This window comes from Pelobates fuscus, chromosome 10 (genome assembly GCF_036172605.1).
Source record: "Pelobates fuscus isolate aPelFus1 chromosome 10, aPelFus1.pri, whole genome shotgun sequence".
Lineage (NCBI taxonomy): Eukaryota > Metazoa > Chordata > Amphibia > Anura > Pelobatidae > Pelobates > Pelobates fuscus.
The window spans coordinates 17,856,808-17,874,781 of record NC_086326.1 but is presented as its reverse complement, the minus strand read 5'-3'; the positions used below and the strand labels follow the sequence as shown (position 1 = coordinate 17,874,781).

Below are 17,974 nucleotides of genomic sequence, written 5' to 3'. Positions count from 1 at the left end.
TGGAGTTCTGAATATCGCCTACCACTGTTCCAGAACCTATTATTATGGGTACTACAATACTTGGAACTATTAAACCCTCTCACCGCTGGTATTACAAGTTTGGCAGACAAGACTTGTCTGTGCTCCTCGACTATAGTTACAAAGTATAATTCTAGAACTGGACAATACATATTTATTTATATTTTTTGTCATCTCAGAATGGTGGAAAATTCCAGCCGTTCTATATTTATTTCCAAAACCAGTAGATTGGTGTGTTTTTTTTGTTGTTTTTTTTTAAATGCTATGTAGTAAGTGGTCTTTACTTAGGGTGGCCACAGAGCTGAGCTACTGTAGTACAATGTATTATTGTAGGCTGTAGTATGTCTGGAATGTGTATGGGCTGTGTGTGTTTATTACGGCTTTCATATCGCACAGATCAAATTAGTTTTCTGACATATGAATGGCGCCTCAAAAGCTGTCTGCTCTCATGTAAGGGTCTTTAATCTGTTATTTACTCTCCCTGTCTTTCTTTCTGATCCACTAATAATTTCACTAAATGTATGTGTATTATTTGTAATGTAGATAAATTGTGTATGTCATCTGTACACACGCTGCTGATATGTTTACATTTATCTTTCCCTTTCTGATATTGGGAGAAATTCACAAACTAGCATTATAAAATCCTATCCAGTTTTATTAATATAATCAAAATACAACTGCTTGAATTATCTGTATTGTTTGTAAATAATTTGAGGTAAGAAAGAAACAATTGGTGTAAATATACATTTTTATAAAATATGCACAAAACCTAGAATTGCCAGCATGTTAATTTCTACAAACATGTCTTTGCCTATTCACTGTTTTACAATGGAATTTCTTTTTGCTTCGAATTGTATTGTATGATCTGATTATTCTAGAACGGCCCCCTGTTATGCCACACTGGGGAATAGGCCATGGAATTAGAAATGTGGGGACAAAATAGAAATATTTATCTAATTCGCCAGTTTTATTTCTCCCCTCTTCCTCAGGGAGTCTGGCTATTTTAATCTAAAATGTGTAATCCGCTGCCCCGTTCCTGACCATGGCTAGTTCAGGGAATAAGCCACTGAATTGTGTTCCTACGTCAACTCCTTAATGACAGATTAAATGCCAAGAGTCAAACAATTTGACCTGCATCTTTTCCTGAAGGGGTTTAAAAAAATAAGATGGTGTTTATATTGGACTGTTATGAGCATAAGAAATGTTTTGTATATTCCATCAAAATGCAATTTCCACCTGTTTTGTAAGTATGAATTCACATGGTAGATGGAAAGTTGTCCTCAGAAAGTTTTGTTTTTGCTGTGCTGTAGTGGTTGTGGTGCTTACAGTGCCCATTTAATAATATACTCTTTTTAAAGGAACCAGACAGCAGCATGAACTGTATTAAACAAGACTGTAAGAGAGACTTTTCTTTTTGTTTTTTCTAATATTGATAATGGTCCAATGCTATTCTTTCACAATATCCGCTGCATACTATGTTTCCATTTGCAGAGACGCTCTGTGCAGCATCGTTATCTGCAATGATGCCTCACTCCGAAGCCAGCCAGTTATTTATAACCCAGATTTTTTTGTGGAGAAACTGCGCCATGAGAATCCAGAGGCCTTTACCGAGCTTGTGGTCAGCAACATCACCCGGTTAATAGATCTGCCTGGTACAGAGTTTGCTCAGCTCATGGGAGAGGTAGACCCCAAACTTCCTGGATCTAATGGAGCCTCCACGTCGTTCTTCAGATCTCTCAACTTCCTTAAACGTAAAGGTTTGTTAAATGCCTGTTTTTAGACTTTTATCAGACTAGAAGTTAAGTTAAATAGATCCAATATTTTTTTTTTTTATTTTTTTTTATAAAAATGTTGGAATTTCATTGATATTCCAAAGCAATGAAGATATGACAAATTAGAGGCTACTTTGTATTATGAATGTTTCCTACACTTGGCAAAAGGCAGTGCTATCCCTCTCACTTCCTACAACTGTCACTAGAGGGCTGTAAGGAAAAAGGCATTGTCTATGGAGAGTCTTGTGGGAAATTCGTGAGAGTCCATCACTGATGTGGGCTCTTGGCAGATGAACTGCCAGGAGTTGTGGAGATTCCATTGGATAGACATGGTAAGTGAAACTTACCTTCCCATGCACCCTGGTCCACCGCACTGCAAGTGGCTGAGTCACCATTGGGGGGGGGGGGGGTCTTTGCAGTGTCTTCCAGGGACTGCGAGAAACATAACCACTATAGTCAGTCACACTAGTAATGTTTGGTGAAGCAGATTTTATGTATAAAGCATTTCTTACATTTGCTTCCTCCACACTCTTTATACACCGATATCTATGGTTATAATAGAAAATAAAGTGGTCGTGTACATTTTTATTTTTGTCCCCTTGTTTCCCCTCGTTTTGTAATTAAATTTTTTTTTTTTTTTTTTAACTTCCCTAGATTTGTTTTTATACATTAGAAAAAGCAGTCATTTTGACAATGAGCATACATTTAGCAAAGTTCCCATTCCGGTTCCAGGCTAAATTAACAATTACCTGTCAATCCAAATGATCCCACAGAAGGGCAAACCGAAGACAACATAGACAGAGGTGAACACAATGGCAGTTCCTGGACATTAAGATCTGATCCAATTAAGGGAAGATACATCTAAAGTGCAGGGGGCTAGGGGAGAGTATAATCAGTAAGATACATAGGCCACAAGGAATGGATAACAGAAAAACTATTTGCAAAAAAAAAAAAAAGCTCCAAAAAACCTCACTAGACTGCTGTAGTAATAAATAGCTCTTTAACAGTTTTTCTCTTTGTATGTTTTTTTGATGCTATGTTTGTTTATATAAAAGGTGAAAATGCACATTTTAAAATAAGAAATACTCTTTATGGGTGATATACATTTTTGAGTATTTTTTCTTTTTTCTTTCCCATTGTTTCTTTCAATTATTATTTTCTAGAGAAGGGGATTGTATTTGGAGCACCATTGACAGAAGAAGGCATTGCACAAATATACCAGCTTATTGAATACCTACACAAAAGTAAGTATTAAAGTCACATACGCTGCCCTTTATGGACTGTAATTAAAAGGCAGATAAACTTCATATATTTAAAGGGACACTCCAGGCACCCAGACCACTTCTGCCCATTGGAGTGGTCTGGGTGCCAACTCCCATCAAACTTAATCCTGCGAGTGTAATTATTGCAGTTTTTATAAACTGCAAAATGTAACTTGCAGGGTTAAGTCCTCCTCTAGTGGCTGACTTTCAGACAGCCACTAGAGGGACTTCCGTGTTCATAGAACCTGAAAAGTGTTTTAAACGATGAGGACCTCCAGCGTCACCTGAATCCCCATAGGAAAGCAGTGAATAATGCTTTCCTATGGGGAGGTGTAATGCGTGCGCAGCCATTGCCGTGCATGCGGTCTCCCCCGTCGGCTGACAGCGTGGGCGGAGCCTGACCCGGCGTTGGATTCAGATAAGTCACTGAAAGGGTTTTAACCCCTTCAGCAACATGGAATGGGGGGGCACTGCAGGATTTGTTTTCCTGGCACTGGAAAGTCCTTTTAACGTTTGTCTTAATGTATTTTTATTCCATGTGCTACTGCTCGGGACACACTCTGATGCTGCCCTTGTGCGCCTACAATCTAAGCAGCTAGTCTTCAGACATACATGTACCAATAAATGTAATAACTATTGAAGCCGAAATTAGAGCAGTAATACAAATCGTTTTCCAGCTGACCCAGCTATGGCAAATCTTTAATTACTAATGGAGGTGGCCATTTTGCTGTTGCATCACAATTTAAAAAAAATTCCAGTCACCATTTCTGATCTAAAACAAAATTCAGATAGGAGGTGCAGGGTTGGGCTACAGAGCTGAGAGGCAGACACCATTGTAGGCTCTGGTCTTTTTTTTTTTTTTTTCCTAAAAAGGCAAATCTCATGCTCAATGAGATCTTGGCCAAAGAAAGTACTAGAGGCTACTATACCAGAGGCTGTGAGCGACTTACACCGTTCCCAAGTGTGCGGCTGTTGCTAGTAGCGACAGAAGCTTCGGGGATGTAGGAGGCGAGTGGCCTCCAAATGCCCACTTTGTCACAAATTGCTCTGCTGGAGGGCTAGGACTGGCTTGGGGCTGAGGCGGACAACTCTATTTCGCCTGTTTGTTTGCCCCGTTTTGCTAAACTGAAGTGGTTTCTATGTTTTGTCAAGAACTCGCACCATTATTAAAATGTATTTTGGTTGCCTGTTCTGTGTCTAGCTTTCAAAGAAATATGCTTATTTCCCTGCCAATATCTATACTGGTAAAGTTCCGGTCTATACTAAGTGCTTTGTTGGTCCTCACTCACAAGAAGATCTCTAGACCCTGTGAAGTAATGTTGATCCATTGCCATAATATTTGGCTTGTAGACCACTATACTCGAGCATGTTGCCAGTATCTTTTTACCCCTGTGGGCATATGTCAGGGCTTACTGTCCTCACCACAGATTGATTACATCTGTTGCGCTGTGCACACAGACAACATTTTTGCACATGTCTGATATCAGGCAGCCCAGAACCCTTAGTTGTGTGTGCAGGGAGTGTAACCAGCCCCAGCAGAAAAGTGAAGAACTCTCTGTGGAGTATTTCAAGCAGAACGTACAGACTCGTACCATCAAAACCTCTTCAAATTAAGTGGTCGTGGTGGTTGGAGTAGCCCTTTAAGACTGCTCACTGCTATATTTGAGCTATTAAAAGCTCATGTAAAAGTTAGGGACATGCTATGAAACTAAAAATGGGAAAAAAAATAGAATTTCAAAAAATCTCTTGGAATGTGTTTTTCTTAATTTTATAATTTTTTTTTTAACTGAAGACTCTCATAATGTATAATTTGCAAATGATCTGTTAAGTTTTATTGCTCAAATTAGTTTTACATATATTTTCTTTTGTTTCTGAAGATTTACGCACAGAAGGGTTATTTCGTATCCCTGGAAACAGCAATCGACAGCAGATTCTGAAGGACGCTCTTAACAGTGGGATTGATATCGACGTGGAGTCTGGCGAATTTCATCCCAACGATGTTGCCACACTGTTAAAAATGTTTCTTGGAGAATTACCAGAACCTCTACTGACACACCGGCATTATAATGCTCATCTGAAAGTTGCAGGTAAAAGATGTAATTTTTTTTTTTTTTTTTTTTTTTTTAATGTGCATGGTAAAACAAAGATTTCACAATAGTGTTGAGTATGGAGGAATCAGGCAGGCCTAGTTGTGTCCTGATCGGTAAGGTGGAGAAAGTTGCCAAGTGTCTGCAGTAGAGAAGAAGGTACTACAATGTGTGCAATACAAGGCAAACAAGACCCCCGTACACTCATCTTGATTATATAACTGATAATACAAGATGTCAGGGATCCTGCTCTCACTGTAAATCACTCTACCAAGATCTGACCTGATGTAGTGTTTCATAAATCAATGTCTGCCTTAAGATCTTAAATCTGTATTTCCCCAGCCTGCAGCAAACGGTGACTGGACAAAGCTTGTTCTCTTTTCAATATTTACTGCTTTAGCGTTGTTTAATGCCAAATATGTGTCGCTACATGTGTTTAGCTCAAGGAGCCTGTCAGGAGTACCAAAATACTGAAAAATAGCAATTTAAATGTCCCTGGAATCCCAATGATTAGTGTTTTGTTAAACCACCAGAACCTGCATTTGGAGGGGGAGGGGGGGGTATCTGATTGGCAGAGAAAATGGCCAATCTTAGCAAACAAACGGTTTGATAAAACCAAGCCCTCTGCACCTAAAGTCAGTCAAGTCTGCAGCAGCCCAGATATGGCAGAAGTGGCAAAAATAGGTTATGAAGGCTAGAGACAGGATATCAATCTGACACCGGAATGTGATTTGTGTAATGCTCACAATGTTTACAGATACTTCAATCCACTGATCTGTGAGTTAAAGTACTAGTTACATGTCTGGTGAGGAATAAACACAATTGGGATGATTTCATTAACGTAAGAGGTTGGTTAAATAAACTTTGAAGAGTAATGTTAAATGATTTCCTTTCCAGCAATTTACCTAATTTATTTTATTTTTTTTACCTTTTTTTTTTAGGCCTTTTGCTTCTTGATGACAAGGGCAACAGGACAGGAGTACCAGATAAGGAGAGACAAATTGAAGCTCTGCAGCTCCTTTTCTTGCTTCTCCCATCACCAAACCGAAATCTTCTCAAACTCCTGCTGGATCTTCTCTATCAGACTGCAAAAAAGCAAGACCGCAATAAGATGTCTGCCCACAATTTAGCCTTGATGTTTGCACCTCACATCATGTGGCCTAAAAATGTAAGTGCTGCTCAGTTCACATTGATTTACGCTGAATACCAACGTTAACACACAGTCTTTGAAGTATATATTGGTCGTTCCATTCCTGTCTGCCGTGTTTCTTCTGATCAAATGGCTCGTAATCCATGCATTGAGAAATGTTAAAAATATTTATTTTCTAGCTTACGGCAAACGACCTGCAGGAACATATAATAAAGCTGAATAATGGCGTGACGTTCATGATTAAGCACTCACAGAAGCTTTTTAAGGTGAGCTGGGGTAACTGATAAAATATATCTTGTGGCCACTGTTAAGCGAGACCCAGTTTGGATTTCCTGCTGAGCGTAATGGGTGTGAATTCAGTCTTACTGTAACATTGCTCTGAGTGGTATTTCTCCTATTTCATTCCCACCAGCTGTAATTGAATTTTGGTAAATGCTGTTTTTTTCTGGGTATTTTCTAGTGCTGATAAATTATAGTCTATAATATTATATATTATGTTTTGTTATACCTTTCCCATGAATCTTGGCCAGCAATTTGTTTGGTGAGTGTAACGGATCGCCCGGCACCCCGACTGGGTACCTCCGTTAAAGGATGCTCCTAGCGCCCCTGAGGACTTCAAGCACTGCAGCAGACACCACAACCACCGACTCAGAGAAGCATAGGAATCCTCTCTAGCATATGAATGCTGTAGACCGTTGAATAGGAACCATACGAATAGGCTTACACTCCTAGCAGTCAACTGGAACAGCATGCAATCAATCCTTCCCCCAATAATGAGACGACACTTCACTTTGAGGGTAAAACAAGAACTCTGGACTGGCTCATCCAGCCTGGCTTTTATTTCCATCTCACACATACAGGCCACACCCAGGGGGAGGCATAAAATAACCAATCCGAGATATGGTACAACCCACACATCCCCTCCCCTTAGCCTGAGACATAATCCACTTATTATACAGTTTAAAACATAACTTTTACACAATATCTGTAACTTCAAAACCATACATCACATTCACATACAAATCACATATTCAGACGCAGCATACTTTAAACATAAACACTGCCAAAATTCAGGCAAATCCCTCCAGTGGATCAAAAGTTACACGGAAGTCCTTTTATGACCGACCGCAAGCACATTTTCTTGCCCAAAACAGTTCCATAGATTTGGGCTGTGCGGTCGGTCAATTCCTGGCATGAAAACGGCTAAGTCCCATTCGAAGTGTGCCTGTACTTCGACTTTAGTCGAAGTGGAGTTGATGTTAAGGGTCGGCGGTGTTCGAAGTTAAAATGGCCGCCGCCACGTGGTCCTTTGTCGGATACCGCCCACTTCGACGACTTCGACAACTTCGGTAACTTCGACAGCTTCTGAAGTGCCATATACAAAAGTACCATCTGTCCCCAAAGTATTTAAAGGGCTAGGGACCGTATTATACAATCCACATGCCCACAAGTAGTTCTTAAAGGGTCAGTACATTATGGTAGCAGTCCATAAGCCCCATTTTTCCTTTTTCGATTGCAAGGCTTGTTTTGATTTGCAGTTTATTCTAGATAGTTTAGCTCTAGTGAATGTGCTGGTACTTTAATAAAGGCTACTAACCAGCTTAAATTAAAAACAAAAAGTTATCCATGGAAAATCCAAATATCAGCCAAATCCGTATTTAATCATAAAACAGAAGGAATAATTTAAACCATATACCATAATTGTCTAATTCCTTTAGTAATCATATTAAGTAAATTCCCATTTACTAAAGGAGGAGATTAAAAAAACAAAAACATTTTATTCGATTAAAATGAAATGTCACTTTTAAGTCCGAAATGTTAATTGCTGCTTGCAAACATATTCCCATATATGTGTCCTAGTCTTAATCTGACAGCCATTACAGTGATTCAATTTTTAAAAAATTATGGTAGAGGGTCCCTATCTGCCCGTGGCATCTCCAGCATAAGTTATCCGTCCCCGGATAAATATGAGCTAGCCTGGACGGGACTAGATACCATCGCATGGTTAATTTGCAAAATGTTTCCCACTGGGAAAGACTTTGGGATGCCTGTTTTGTTTTTTTTCACACGAGGCGACTGGGAATTGTTTCTCCACTCCCATATATTTTGGTCGTGCCCCAAGATTGTTGTGATGTGGCAGTCCTTAGCGCAGCACATGAACAACAAGTTGGGGATCACGGTCCCACTGAGACCAGAATGCTTTTTACTACACATCTTCCCGTATCCCCTACCCATAGACGAGCTTTACCTATTAATCCATTGCCTCATGGCAACCAAAACAGCTATAGCCCACAAGTGGAAGGCCGAACCAGCGCCTACAATGATTGAAATTCTAGACAGAATAGACTCGGCGCACGCTTACGAAACTATGGCAAGCCGACTAAACGGCAACCAGCAAACACAGGACAAGATGGCACAGATGGGTGGAATATAAAAAGGAGGATTAATACCACAATGACTAGGACAAAAATAACTAGGGGGGGAAAAAAAAAAAAAAAAGAGGGAAAAGAATAATTCAAATGGAAATCATATAAAAGAGACCTCAACTTAACTCTTCTAAGCTACTATAGAAGCCCTCCACCTATTGGCCCACGATATACCGATTGCTGCCCCCCTTCCCCACACTCTCCATTTCCCCAACATTTTACTACGCCTCACTGTCACAGAGATGCCGCAAATAATTAGTAATAAGGTACACAACTCAGAGGATCTCACGTTTCAAGCCCGGACAGACAGGTGACCACAAGCACATGTTACTGGTTGATTAATGTACCATGGATTGACTTTTGTATAACCGGTTGTTGGGACCTATGTGATATGTGATGCATGATGTATTATGTACCTTTGTCCCCATTCCCTGTTCCCTTTTTCTTTTCTGTATCCCATTCCTTTATGCACATTTTGTGTGAACAAAAATTAAATACATTGGAATTTTTTTTTTACAAAATTACTGAAAAGCTATTAGACTATTGGACACAGATTTATTTGAGTTTGATGTGTTTTGTTACAGGCTCCTCCATATATCAGAGAATACTGCCGGCTGTATTTCACTGGGGATAAAGCACCAGCGTCAAAGGTAACGCTAATTGTACAATCATTTTAGCGGTGGTCAACTACACCACAGGAAAGAGGTTTTGGATAGGGGTATCCAACAAAAGCGTAGAACAGAAGGAATACTGAAATCAAAAATATCATAACCACATATGTAGATGGAGCACATCAGAATGGACTGAATGTTCTGAGCATGCTACATATGTCTACTTGTCTGAGTCTTGTGACATTGAGGGAGGATGTCAAATAATTGGAATTTTTATATATATATATAATCTTTAAGCAATAGTTTCCACGGCTTGATAACCTTTTTCCTATGATGTCTGTACCATGGTTTACTCCACCATACTAGTTATTCAGTGACTTTGTAGACCTAAACAGGGTTTTTGCTGCTATTCTTATTTATTTCACTCCTTTCAGGACGACTTGGAATTGTTGTCTGCTCGACCTTCTTCTAGTGACTTACAGTTTCTGAAATTCCCAAAGCGGAGCAGATTGGGGTCTTCTCCTTCTTCAACGTCTTCATCTTCATCACTCCAGGAAAAAACACAACAGCATACAGAGGAGGCCTTGAAGGAGCTGTTCCGGCATGTTCACAGTATGCCAGATTCTGCTAAAAAGAAGAGGCTTATTCGTCAGGTACAAACCCTTTTTTTTTTATTTTTTTTTTTTTTATTTTTTATTTTTTTATAACTACATGATATTCTCATTATTGGTCTTTTTATAGCTCCAACATATTCCGTAGTGCTTTACAATATTATAAAGGGGGTTATATAACAATTAATGAGACAATTGCAAAATGTTACAGGAATAATAGGTTGATGAGGACACTGCTCAAATGAGCTTACAGTCTAGAGGAGGTGGGGTATAAAACATTTATAGGACAGGGGATCGCAATTAAGCAAGGTGGGAGTGAAGCAGAGCTGGAGGAGAGAGTAGAGTGCTGCCCTTTAGGAGAGAGCAAGAGACAGGTATGTGAGGTAGAGGTTACTCTGGGAAGCCATAAGCTTTTCTGAAGAAATGTGTTTTGAGGCACTTTTTTTTTTTTTTTTTTTTTTTTAAATGATTGAAGACTAGGAGAGTCTGATGGTGGCATGCAGGCTATTTCAAAGGAAGGGAGCTGCCCGTGAGAAGTCCTGCATGCACGAGTTAGCCATATGGGTGCGGACAGGAGAAGAGGCATACATGTGAATCAGTGAAGAGATGTAACAGGGGCTAGAGTTGTTCAATGCTTTTTAGGTATGGAGTAGTACTTTGAATTGACTCCTATAGGATACAGGAAGCCGATGTAAGGACCGACAGAGGGGTGAGGTATGAGAGGAGCGACTAGAGAGGAAGATTAGTCTGGCGGCAGAATTCATTGACTGTAGCAGGGCAGTATGGCTTCTTGGGGTAAAAACCAATTGGGAGAAAATTACAATAATCAATGCAAGAAATTACTAGAGCTCCTTGTCTTTCCTCCTCCTAATACTGATCCTCCTCTTTCGCTCTCCCTTCAAGTTTGTGGTACCAACATCAGTCCATCCTTGCAAGCGCGCTGTCTTGGCGTCATACTTGACTCTGGTCTCACCTTTGAGCCTCACATCCAGCATGTTGCCAAATCCTGTAGATTCCATCTTAAAAACATAGCCCGCATCCTCCCCTTTCTTGCACCAGATACTACCAAGGAGCTTGTCCATGCTCTAGTAATTTCCCGCATGGATTATTGTAACCCTCTCCTGATTGGTCTTCCCAAAAGCCGTACTGCATCCCTACAGTCCATAATGAACGCTGCTGCTAGACTGATTTTCCTCTCTAGTCGGTTCTCTCACACCTCACCCCTCTGCCAGTCCTTATATTGGCTTCCTGTATGCTATAGGAGTCAATTCAAGGTACTAACTCACACCTATAAAGCACTGAACAACTCTAGCCCCCCTTATATCTCCTCACAGATCCATAGGTATGTCCCTTCTCGGTCTCTCCGCTCTGCCCGTGACCACCTCCTACTCGCGCTTGCAGGACTTCTCGCGGGCGTCTCCCTTCCTATGTAATAGCCTGCCTACCGCCATCAGACTCTCCCTTAGTCTTGCATCTTTTAAGAAGTGCCTTAAAACCCATCTCTTTAGGAAAGCTTATGGCCTCCAAGACTAACCCCCTACCTCACATACCTGGCTCTTGCCCTATCCTAAAGGGCAGCCCACCTTATTTGATTGCAAATTCCTGTTCTTATGTGTTTTACACCCCACCTCCTATAGAATGTAAGCTCGATTGAGCAGGGTCCTCTTCAACCTATTGTTCCCGTAAGTTTATTTGTAATTGTCCTATTTATAGTTAAATCCCCATCTCATAATATTGTAAAGCGCTACAGAATCTGTTGGCGCTATATAAATGGCAATAATAATTTTATTTTAGACGTTTTCAGATTTATTTTAGTCACTTTCTGCTAAATGTACTGGTAGCTGTGCCCTTCTGTGGGTGCATGCCTCTATCGCCAGTTTTCATGATTGGCATTGCATAAAAAGTCAGGAAAAACTAATTTGGGTGGGGGAGGTGGGCGGCAAGAAAACAGGTTTACTTGAAGTTTCTGAATTCAGCGTCTCTACTTGTCTGACAACTGTTGGGATAAAGAATAAATAATCTGTCACACAGTGACCTCTAGTGGCTCTCTTAACAACTGCAGTGTTCTCGTGTGTGTGTGTGTGTGTTTTAGATGACATGCAATCATAAATTTACACAGCAGTCAATACAGTGCTTACTGTATTTTTAGACTGCGCAATATGGTTAAAAGGTGCAGCAAGTTTATAGCAGCTGGGTCAATTTCTTCATTCAAATAGTCATCAGAAATATGAGAAATACTGTGTAGTAACTCCTCAAATACCAACATGACGTTAAAAAAACAAACCTATTGTATGTCCTCAAGGCCCAGAAAACGTGGAGATTTTGGTGTTTCTGATGTTTTTGTTTAATGTCATTTCATTTGGGTTTATGCCTAAAATGTGTTTTTTTTTTTTTTTTTTTATTTCTTTCTTTTATTTTCATTTTCACTTATGTAAAGGTAACATAGGCAAACGTACAATAGGTAACAAGAAATTGGTTTACAATATTGGCAAAAGTAAGGAACAGTACAGAAGAGAACAGGTCATAACATTACATTGCAGGCCTGTAATACTGCGGGGTGTCAGTGAGCTATGTTTAAGGTTGCAATTGTAACATAGATACCCTTATTTGTTTTCAATGTTCCACAGCCCTTGCGATTGGTACTATGAGGGATGTTTGTATATGTTGTCATTAGGGTGTTGCTATGTGGGGGAGCGAGGGGGGATACTTTTTGTAGCTGTATATTGGTGGATGACCATACCTCTCCAATTGCCCCACGTGTGGCATGGGCTACTAGTGCTATTAGTTTATTTTTGGCTCTTGTAAAAGTGTCCAGTGGCTTGGATAGCAGTAGTGCCCAAGGATCTAGTGGGAATGGTTTGTTTAAAATTCTTGTGAGGAGGTTGGTGTAAGTTTGGGACATGTCCACCAGCAGTGGAGAAATGTTCCCACTGCCCCGCACTGTTTCCAACACAGATTTGTGGGCAAGAAATGTGTGATAGCCAGTGTCGGCTACCATCCGCAAAAGCATTTTGGTTTCACAAACTGTGAGGGATGATGTAGCTTCCCATATATAGATAGATATGTATGTGATGGATATTTTAGTGTGGGTTGCAAGTGTTGCAATCGTGAGGCAGAAGTCTGATATATGGCTTTTCCTGGTAGGCGCTACCATGCAGTCTCTCTCAAAGCTAGTAAGTGGCACTTTGCCTGCTTGTTGGATGCTGGGTGTGGCCGCAAAACTGCGGAGTTTAAAAACGTATTGAAAGTAATCAAATGTTGAGAGAGACTCAGCTTCTTTAATGTCTGTGTAGGAGATGACTTGGTCATTGGTGAACAGGTTACCCAGTCTCGTTATTCCTCTCCAACTGGGCAAGATGTTTGGACGTGAGTCCTGGCGGGAACAGTCTGTTCTGGAGAATGGGGGTCATCGGTGATAGCCAAGGCTAGGTCATATTTAATGTGTAGTTTATCCCACAGGTCAAGTGAGTGAGTAATTGTAGGTGCCGTCGGAGGGTGGGTAAGGGGCGAAGTTGCCTGCGGAGCCACATGTAGAAGGAAGGGTGGTCCCACCCAAAGATTGAATGTTCAATATCTACCCATCGTTTCTTCATGGGTGGCAGGTACCACATCTGAATTTGGGTCAAGTGTGCCGCGAAAAGATAATGTAAACAAGTTAGCGAGGTCCAGCCCTCCCGACTTCCTTGGGACATACCGGTATAATGTCTCCCTGCAAACTCTGGGTTTGGTGCCATTCCAGATAAATGTATTAATTGCGTTCTGCAGGGATATAAGGTCCGTTGTACGGAACAAGACCGGAAGGGTATGGAACATATGTTAAAAAATAAATAAAAAATAATAAAACAGGGTAGGAGGTTCATCTTGACAGAAGCCCATCTTGAAGTTCAGAAGTTCATCTTGACGGCCCAGCCACGACATCCCCAATGATTTCCATGCTTTGAGATCAGCGTATGCCTTTTCAAGCATTGGAGCGTAGTTTGTTCGGTACAGGGCTGTGACGTCTGGGGTGAGTTGTATGCCTAGGTAGGCGATGGCAGACTCACATATTCGTAGGGGAAATTTTTGCTTTTAGATGTGAGGTCAGTGCTAGATATGTGGATTGGGAGGAGCTCCGATTTCGTTATGTTCAGCTTATCCACCGAGATAAGGGAGTACAAGTGTATCAGTTATTCAGTAAAAAAAAAAAAAAGCTATGGAGGTGGCCGGGTTGGTCAGGGTTAAGAGGAAGTCCTCTGCATATGCAGAGTCTATATAGGGCTGGCATCTGACGTTAATCTCCCTCAATGCCTGGACTGGACCAGATCGCCTCCAGCAAGGGCTGCAGGGACATGGCGAATAAGAAGGGGGAAAGTGAAAATGTCTTTTTGTACGAGCTTGTGAACTATTTAATAAACATTTTGATCTCTAAAAGCTACGGCATTACCATAACTTAATGGAACACTCCAAGCAGCATAACAAGTTCAGCTTGCTGTAGTGGTTATGGTGCCAGTCAAACAGTTTTTGAAAGGTTTGACTTATTAGCGAGGGTCTGCCGGGTGCCTCTCCCCGCCTCCACTACTAATGAGAGCTAGACTTTCCCAAGCATGGCTAATTCTGCATTGCAGTGCTTGGGGCAGGAGAACGAACGGAAGTTCCTGCTTGGTAACTCAGTGTGGCCATCCAATCATAATTAAGCTGTAAAGTTCCTGCTCAGAATCTCCAGCATTCTTAGTGGATGCAGGTAGCTGACCCTAGGTAAGACGTCAAACCGTTCCAGAATGTTTCATTCCTTACAATAGGGGGGAGGTGTGGCAAAGTGCCCCTGGCTGCAAAACCACTACTTGGAGCTAAAGTGCATGGAAACAAAGAAATGGAAATCTTTTTATTATGATGGATGCAACATTATGAAAATTACAATACTTTTCATCTATTTTTTTTTTCCTTATAGTTCCACAAGCATAATCCTGGAACCCCCATCTCTAATTCCAAAGAGCCTTCTGAAAAGAAACACACTCGCTCTCGATCCTTCAGTGGGATGATTAAGGTAAGTTACAATGCGTATATAGTATGTTTAAATGTTACAACGTGTTGCTCCACTGATTACTGGTGAACCTTGCACGACATCTCATTTATCATTGTTATAGACGGGATATAGATCGATAGGATGTGTTAAGAGCAGGCTGACACACTCCGTTTGAAGGGCCTTGTTTGGAAGCTTACTCTTTGTTGTTTTAGGGTCTCCGTAAAAAGGAATGCTTTATTGCCTTTCCTTAATTTGAATATCCCATATTAAAGGAGTGTTAGAAATACAAACTATAGTAAAAAGGCACTTAAACTTGCCTTTTCTTAATTGCCTCGATAGTCTCAGCAGGCTGGCCCTGCCTACATAGCTCAGATTATCAATCTTGAATATCTCGACCAATCAAATGCATCTGTTTAGAGAGTATTCAGCGTCTCCATGCACAGTGTGGAGACACCGAACGCAGTTGTGCACACAATGTAGCTGAAATAGGAAGCACCTTTGTTGGCTTATGAGTGTCTGCATCTAGAGGTGACTGCCCCTAGAGATTTCTAGGCAGCAATATAAGCACTGCCTTTTCTCTGAAAAGGCAGTGTTTACATTGCTGAGCCTGCGGGGACATGCTATAAGCTATAGTGTCCCTTTTTTAAAGAGAAACTATACTGCTAGGAAAACAAAGTGAGGACTTCCAGCGTCAGGTGACCAAAAGTTGCCTAACCACCCGGAAGTCCCTCTGGTAGACAGCCACTAGAGGTGGAGTTAACCCTGCAAGGTAATTATTGCAGTAAATCAATAACCGCAATAATTACAATGTTAAGGTTAAGGGGAATGGGACAGTGCACCTAAACCATGGGTCCTCAAACTCCGGCCCCCCAGATGTTGCTGAACTACAACTCCCATGCTTCTTTGAATTACATAGCCAGAGAATCATGGGAGTTGTAGTTCAGCAACATCTGGGGGGCCGGAGTTTGAGGACCCATGACCTAGACTGTCAATGAGCTGACGTGGTCTGGGCGCCTATAGTATCCCTTTAAGCCTACTACTTTGAAGATTATTTATTCATTTATGTTGCCCAAGACAGAAATGCAATAGCCGACAGAGATGGTAAAAAATTTTTAATGGGCTTTTACGGTAACTTTGTAATTTGCTTATTTGAAGATGGAGACATTACATTAGTATTTAAGACTGTACACTTATTCTTGTTGGTCACATTTCCAAAGCATTGACGAACTGATATTTATTTAGCGCAAGGTTTTGGGCGGCCAGGTTGCTTCAGAAAAGAAGAGCAAAACTATAACCCCTCCGTCATCAGATAGGTCGGACTATGCCAAAGAAAACCTCAAATATGTAAGTAATTTTTTTTTATTTTTTTTTCCTTTCTTCATTTCTAGTAAACACCAAATCCTTATCCCATAGCAACTGTGGCTATTGGCTTATGTAGTTGGTCTAAGCCCCGGATTATTGGTGCAAATGCAGCTAGTGCCTATCAGCATTCACATACCATAATCCTTAGAAATCACTGAATTTTCAAATTCAATGCCATTCGTTCATTTGGATTAGGCACAGGATGCTGCAGCCAATGACCGCGCAGAAGCTATTCTTTGTGAGGTTTTTTTTTTCTGACCAATCATCATATTGATATTATGTTATTTATATAGCGCCATCAAATTCCGCAGCGCTTTACAATGGGTGGACGAACAGACATGTAGTTGTAACCAGACAAGTTGGACACACAGGAACAGAGGGGTTGAGGGCCTTGCTCAATGAGCTTACATGCTAGAGGGAGTGGGGTAAAATGACACAAAAAGGTAAGGATAGTATTAGACTAGTGACAGTTGCAGAAGAGGAATCAGTCGGGAGCTATTAACAGTTTAATTGATACGCTTTTATGAAGAAGTGGGTTTTTAACGATTTTTTTGAAGGAGTGGAGACTGGGTGAGCATCTAACGGAGGAGGGAAGAGCGTTCCACAGGAATGGTGCAACCCTCGAGAAATCTTGAAGGCGAGCATTAGAGGTGGGAGTGTCCTCCCCGGCCCCCATCCCTGAGCGTCAGGTGGAGGCCCTAACTTACAAGGGGGGGAGTCGGAGTGTAGTGGAGTCGGGAGGGGGGTTTAATTAAAAAAAAAAAAAAAAAAAATTGGATTCGGCCATGACAGGGCCGCTTTAAGTTCATTCCCATTACCATAATTCCTGGTTTGCTGACGAATCCCATGCAGTTTCTTCATTAACAAGTATTGTTTTGTATAGTAATAACCAAACCTAACTTTCTTCTTTCAGATGGCCGTGGATTCTCCTGCAGTTTATTTCACGCGGGCAAAGTTAAAGCTTTCAGAGGAATTGCACAGCAGGAAAGAGGTCAATATGAAATATTACCATTGGATTTACCCAATAATGTATACAGGTCGTTTGTAATCTTTTCAGCAGCTGGAATATCTCACTCTTAAAAAGGTTCTTGCATCACACTTAGAACGTTTTTTGTTGTTGTTTTTTTTACCTTAAGTAATAGCTATTCACTATTCTTTACCTGGCGACCACGTAGTAATTCTAGCTTGCAGTTGTTGCCAGTCTCTGAGTTCTTTACATTACACAGAAGTTTGAATTGTTAACAGAAGATTAAGGGAAAAACTTGTCGTACCTACAAAAAGCCCTCTGGTCATCCTTTATTTTAAACTCATTGCACTCAAAAAAAGTTGTTGTATTTTTTTTTTTCTGCCAATATCCTGTTACCTTAATTTATCACCATAATGGTATGCATAATATGTATTTTTAAAATTATTTTTTATTTCCTGCAGGCATCAACCAAATCCAAAAGGAGTCATCTGATGTCTACGCAAGAGACGTCAATTTAAGAAACTTGGAATTGTTTGTTCCCTCCTAAAATTTAGCTATGTAAATATAATTTCTTTTTTTTTTTTATATTCCCATCCCCCCATCTCATCCTGTGGACAAATGTTACATCAAGCTGTGAACTAACCAATCCCGTGTGTTCTGGTCATTGGGACTTTTTGTGAATTCTTCATATTACATGGACTGATGT

General features: G+C 40.7%; 1 protein-coding gene across 1 annotated transcript; it reads left to right on the top strand.

The window, feature by feature from the left end:
• Positions 1-1,453: 1,453 nt before the first annotated feature.
• ARHGAP19 (Rho GTPase activating protein 19) lies at positions 1,454-17,786 on the top strand. The gene is made up of 11 exons (XM_063433770.1): positions 1,454-1,775; positions 2,954-3,034; positions 4,930-5,139; positions 6,081-6,307; positions 6,469-6,555; positions 9,300-9,365; positions 9,761-9,979; positions 14,865-14,960; positions 16,182-16,283; positions 17,215-17,292; positions 17,730-17,786. The coding sequence occupies exons 1-11, from the start codon at positions 1,454-1,456 to the stop codon at positions 17,784-17,786; spliced, it is 1,545 nt and encodes a 514-aa protein (XP_063289840.1).
• The last annotated feature ends 188 nt before the right edge of the window (positions 17,787-17,974 follow it).

Bases quoted from the DNA above. Each gene is read 5' to 3' on its own strand.
- ARHGAP19 (XM_063433770.1), top strand. From the start codon at position 1,454: ATGGTCCAATGCTATTCTTTCACAATATCCGCTGCATACTATGTTTCC. The intron at 14,961-16,181 runs GTAAGTTACAAT...ATATTTATTTAG, and splicing joins CCTTCAGTGGGATGATTAAG to CGCAAGGTTTTGGGCGGCCA. The intron at 16,284-17,214 runs GTAAGTAATTTT...TTCTTCTTTCAG, and splicing joins CCAAAGAAAACCTCAAATAT to ATGGCCGTGGATTCTCCTGC.